A 6,083-nucleotide genomic window follows, 5' to 3' on the forward strand; every position below is an offset into this window, starting at 1 on the left:
ATCTGGAGACTGGCTAGGCCACTCCAGGACCTTGAAATGCTTCTTACGAAGCCACTCCTTCATTGCCCGGTTGATTTGTTTGTGATCATTGTCATGCTGAAAGACCCAGCCACATTTCATCTTCAATGCCCTTTGCTGATGGAAGGAGGTTTTCACTCAAAATCTCATGATACATGGCCCCATTCATTATTTCCTTATCTGTTGTGCTGGTCCCTTATCAGAAAAATAGCCCCAAATCATGATTTTTCCACCCCCATGCTTCACAGTAGGTATGGTATTCTTTGGATGCAACTCAGCATTCTTTCTCCTCCAAACACAACGAGTTGAGTTTTTGCCAAAAGGTTCTACTTTGGTTTCTTCTGACCATAAGACATTCTCCCAATACTCTTCTGGATCATCCAAATGCTCTCTAGCAAACTTCAGATGAGCCCGGACATGTACTGGCTTAAGCTGGGGGACACGTCTGGCATTGCATGATTTGAGTCCCTGGTGGTGTAGTGTGTTACTGATGGTAACCTTTGTTACTTTAGTCCCAGCTCTATGCAGGTCATTCACTAGGTCCCCCCATGTGGTTCTATGATTGAGGGAGATTATCAGTGGTCTTGTATGTCTTCCATTTTCTCATAATTGCTCCCAAAGTTGATTTCTTCACACCAAGCTGCTTGACTTTTTGCAGAATCAATCTTCCCAGCCTGGTGAAGGTCTACAATTTTGTTTCTGGTGTCCTTTGACAGCTCTTTGGTCTTGACCATAGTGGAGTATGAAGTGTGTCAGTTTGAGGTTGTGGACAGGTGTCTTTTATACTGATAACAAGTTCAAACTGGGGCCATTAATACAGGTAACGAGTGGAGGACAGAGGAGACTCTTAAAGAAGTTGTTTCAGGTCTCTGAGAGCCAGAAATCATGCTTGTTTGTATGTGACCAAATACTTATTTTCCACCATAATTTGCAAATAAATTCTTTAAAAATCAGTCAATGTGATTTTATGGATTTTTTTCCCCTCATTATGTCTCTCATAGTTAAGGTATACCTGTGATGAAAATTACAGGTCTCTCTCATCTTTTGTAAGTGGGAGAACTTGCACAATTGGTGGCTGACTAAATACTTTTTGCCCCACTGTATATACAGCACAGGTCGTTAAGGGGCTAGTATGGACCTGGGGCTGATTTCTCTTAATACTAAGACAGTTATCTCTTTCCTTTACAAGGATTTATTGTCAGAGTACCATACTTATTTTCCTCTGCCTATTAAGGAATAATGGGAGGGTGATGTGGGGCCTCTGATGAAGGGGTAGTGGTCTAGGGTTTTGGCCATGACTTCCCAATTGGCGGTCTCAAAAGCCTATAGATTATCACATATTTATCTCTGTCAGCGAGTCTATTGGACCAATTTCTGCATCGTATCATAAAATACACTGTGGATACACTATGTGACCTTAGCCTTAACCCCTTCAGGGCACAGTGTGTACAGGTACGCCCTGGCATCCTGGCCATTAAGGACACAGGGCGTACCTGTATGCCCGCTGGAATTTCGGTCCCCGCCGTTCGCTGGGCAGGGACCGGACTGGGATGCCTGCTTTGTGACCCGATGACCCAGATTTAAAAGGTGATCGGCGGTGTACTACGCCAACCACCTCCTGTAGCTAGGGGGAAGTGGCGATCCTGTCACCTCCCCAGGAGCGCTGCTATTGGTCATCTGACCAATAGCAGATGGCAGAGGAGGGGTTAATGTCCCCTTCTCTCAGCTCTGCTCGCGCACCGCGTTCAGTCAGCAGGCAGAGCTGAGAGAAAGAGCCAGGGACCCTCCCCCCCTCTGTGAAGATCTGTGCCCCTCAGGGCTGAATAAGTACTGTATAGTACAGGGTGAGATTCACAGTAAAGGGACAGGTAGGAGGTTAAAAAAAAAAAAGTGAAAAAAAATGTCAGCCCCCTGTACAGTGGTGGAGACACCGCCAGGGGAGGCCACACACCCCCCATGATAATGACCCAGTGGCCGACACTAGTACGAGCGTCCATGCCGCTCGTAATAGGAGTCCGACCCCCCAGACAAGCATACCAGAGCCCCCTTCTGGTGAACCTGTCTGGAGACCCCTGGAGGATTATCAGCCAAGGATTCTTGAGTTTGTTGGCGACTCAAGAATCCAGATTGACACGGCCAGATACACTGAAATAGACTATTTTAGTTATTATTTCAATGACGTCTTTGTCAATCATATGGTGGAGCAAACAAACTTGTACACCCAGCAGTTCAGTTCCCACCACTCTGGTTCGTTTTTGGCTAGGTCCAATGTATGGTACGCCATCAATGCAGCCAAAATGAGGACATGTTGGGGCCTCGTGCTGCATATGGGCCTGGTCAAAAAAACAAGTGTCAGGCAGTACTGGAGCAGGGACATCCTCTACCAGACCCCGCTTTATGGTATGGCCATACCACGAGGACTGTTCGAGTGCCTGCATTACGCTGATAATGCGGCCTGTCCCCCCCCCCCCCCCCCCCAAATTTTGAGCTCTCGCTAGATGAGTCTCTTATCAGTTTTAATGGGAGACTCATCTTCTGCCAATATATTCCCTCGAAGTGGGCGTGGTATGGCGTGAAACTCTACAAACTTTGTGAAAGTACTTGCAAGTTTAGAGTATATGAGGGACGAGATTCCTGTATTGAACCCCTAGGAATGTCCCCCCACTCTGGGTGTTAGCGGGAAGCTCGTTTGGGACCTTGTGCACCCATTGCTGGATTAGGGTTACCACGTGTACATGGACGACTTTTATACCAGCACCGAACTGTTCACATCCCTTCCCTCTAGATCCATGTCCGCTTGTGGGACCGTGCAGAAGAAATAGAGAGGCCTCCCTCTAAATTTTGCCCAAGGGTGAGTCCCATACCCTTACCCATGAAAACCTGTTGCTGGTCAGGTATAAGGATAAGAGGGATGTCCTTATGCTTACCACAATTCATGGTAATGACAGCTCACATGTCCCTATGCGAGGTACCACAACAACGGTCCTCAAGCCCGATTGTATTCTGGACTACAATCAGTATATGGGGGGAGTTGATCTCTCTGATCAAGTCCTCAAGCCATACATCGTCATGCGAAAACACGGTATGGTACAAAAAAGTTGTGGTCTACATGATACAGGTTGCCATGTACAACTCTTTTGTACTGTCCCAGCACGCTGGCAACACAGGGACATTCCTCCAGTTCCAAAAAGAAGTCCTAAAGGTCCTGATCTTTGGCGACCGGGAAAGAGCAGGCCAGAGTTCCCAAGGAACTGGAAATATAGGTGCCAGGATCGTCCCAGGCCAACACTTTCCAGGTGAAGTCCCCCACACTGGAAAATAGGGACGATCCCAGAAAAAATGCAGAGTGTGTCCCAAGAGGGGGATACGGAAGGACACCACCACTCAATGTGACACTTGCCCGATCATCCGGGCCTCTGCATTAAAAACTGCTTCAGGAAGTATCACACTTCCATGTGGTACAAAGTTTTCCCTTTTCATTTTAATTTTACATAATTTGACCCCAATGTACCAAGTCCAGAGTACATTCCAAATATTAACCCCATAAACAACTAAATTGCCCCAAAAAACTCTCTCATAAAAAAAAAAAAACCTGCTAAGACCTTTGGGGTATTTTTTTCTCTGCGTCATGGGTCACCATCGGGGTCACTGTCATCGGGGACTTTTTTATGTTGCCTCAAATGCGCAGCGCTCTCTCTCCACCTGAGCGGGGTGCGCATTTGAGGCAACAGGTTAGGGATGGCCACACACATCATATTCCAAGAATGATTATTCAGAGCATAGGGTTTGGGGTGGGCATATTTTTTAATTTTGGCTATGCTCTGGGTCATCATTCTGGGAACATAACCTATTTTATCATTTTACTGCCCACCGTACCCCGCTTTAGTAACTTAGTGTACCCCATGTAACGCTCCTTGAGGGGGTCCTGCTGTTCTGGCTCCATAGGCAGCTATGTAAATGCTCAAGGCCTCTGACTGCACTCCTGCTCTTCCGAGACCTGGTGTGCACTCGCAGAGCAGTTTACATCTTAATATGAGGTATGTCCTTACTCCAAAGAAATGTATTTACACATTTACGCTGACATTTTCTCCTTTTACCACTAAACCCCAGCATTTTAGTGTAAAAAAATCAAATTTTTATTTTTCACATCCCACTTTAATGAACATTTATCAAACACCTGTGGGTTGTTAAAGCTCACGTTACGTTTCCTTGAGGGGTGTCGTTTTCAAAATAGTATGCCATGTGTTTTTTGCTGTTCTGGCACCATAGAGGCTTCCTAAATGCGACATGCCCCCCGAAAACCATTTCAGCAAACTCTGCTTTCCAAAAGCCAAATGTAACTTCTTCTCTTCTGAGCATTGTAGTGCGCCCACAGTGCACTTGATGTCCACACATGGAGTATTTCCATACTCAGAAGAGATGAGGTTACACATTTTGGGGGACATTTTCTTATGTTACCCCTTGTAAAGAAAATGTAAAATTTCGTGGAAAACCAGCATTTTAGTGCAAAATTTTTTTTTTTTAATTTTGTGAAAAATTTGAAAATTGCTGCTGAACTTTTGATGTCCTCTGGTGTCTTTCAAAAGTAAAAACATGTCAACTTTATGATGCAGATATAAAGTATATGTGAATCAATATATAATTTATTTGGAATGTCTAATTTCCTTATAAGTAGAGAGTTTCAAAGCTAAAAAAAAATGCAAAATTTTTACATTTTTCATCAAATTCTGGAATTTTTCACCAAGAAAGGATGCAAGTAATGCCGAAAATTTACTGCTATGTTAAAGTAGAATATGTCACAAAAAAAAATTCTCGGAATCAGAATGAAAAAGTAAAAGCATTCCAGAGTTATTAATGCTTAAAGTGACAGTGGTCAGATGTGCAAAAAAACGCTTTGGTCCTTAAAGGGGTACTCCGGTGGAAAACTTTTTTTTTTTTTTATCAACTGGTGCCAGAAAGTTAAACAGATTTGTAAATTACTTCTATTAAAAAATATTAATCCTTCCAGTACTTATTAGCTGCTGAATACTACAGAGGAAATTATTTTCTTTTTTGAACACAGAGCTCTCTGCTGACATCATGACCACGGTACTCTCTGCTGCTGACACCTCTGTCCATTTTATGAACTGTCTAGAGTAGGAGAATATCCCCATAGAAAACATATGCTGCTCTGGACAGTTCCTAAAATGGACAGAGATGTCAGCAGAGAGCACTGTGGTCATGATGTCAGCAGAAAGCACTGTGTTCCAAAAAGAAAATAACTTCCTCTGTAGTATTCAGCAGCTAATAAGTACTGAAAGGATAAAGATTTTTTAATAGAAGTAATTTACAAACTTTCTGGCACCCGTTGATAAAAAAAAAAAAAAAAAAAGTTCTCCTAAGGTTAAAATGGGCTTGGTCCTTAACAGCTTAAAGGTAAGAAGTGCCTATGGCATTGCTTTACCTGACCCTGTCGTGTGCCTTTTGAGATTAGTGGGTGAGGACAATGTCTAAGGAAGTGTAGACAAAGATATTGGTAGAATTTTATGCCAGGCAAGAAAATTGATAGCTAAATACTGGATCAATCCCTCTCTACTGAGGAACTAATTGTTAGACTAAATGTCCTTATTTAGATAAAAAAAAGCAGTTTACAACCGTTTGTTTTTTGAAAAATGTTCAACAAAATAGATCTAATAAAAAAAACAAAAAAAAAACCCTCATCCATTGTCTGTAAGTTGTAGTTTTGCAACAACCGGAGAGCCATGGGTTAGGGAACACTGGTTTATACTATAGGAATATGGCATAAGCTTTCATGATACAACTATTACGCTTAATTCAAGCTCAAAATTCATTAATTCCATGGGGTTCACACACTTATTAATACAACTATATACATAACAGATACAAATGTAATCTATTTATCTATTTATTTATTTATCCATCCATCTACAGTATCTAGTTATTTCTATATGTGCTTTACATTAATGTCCCTTTACATTTCAGACTCCAAAAAAAACAAGCGGAAAACTAACTGGGGAAAAAACTGAGAAAATGACAGTCTCACAGGAGAAGATTGAAGACAGCAG

General features: G+C 42.6%; 1 protein-coding gene across 3 annotated transcripts in view; it reads left to right on the forward strand.

The window, feature by feature from the left end:
- MORN1 (MORN repeat containing 1) overlaps nt 1-6,083 on the forward strand; it is a 443,783-nt gene that overhangs the window by 292,762 nt on the left and 144,938 nt on the right. For all 3 annotated transcript variants that reach the window (XM_056543353.1, XM_056543352.1, XM_056543354.1), the window contains one exon: nt 6,001-6,083. In XM_056543353.1, the coding sequence (XP_056399328.1) occupies nt 6,001-6,083 (83 nt within the window). The remainder of the gene's footprint in view (nt 1-6,000) is intronic.

This window comes from Hyla sarda, chromosome 10, assembly GCF_029499605.1.
Source record: "Hyla sarda isolate aHylSar1 chromosome 10, aHylSar1.hap1, whole genome shotgun sequence".
Classification (NCBI taxonomy): Eukaryota; Metazoa; Chordata; class Amphibia; order Anura; family Hylidae; genus Hyla; species Hyla sarda.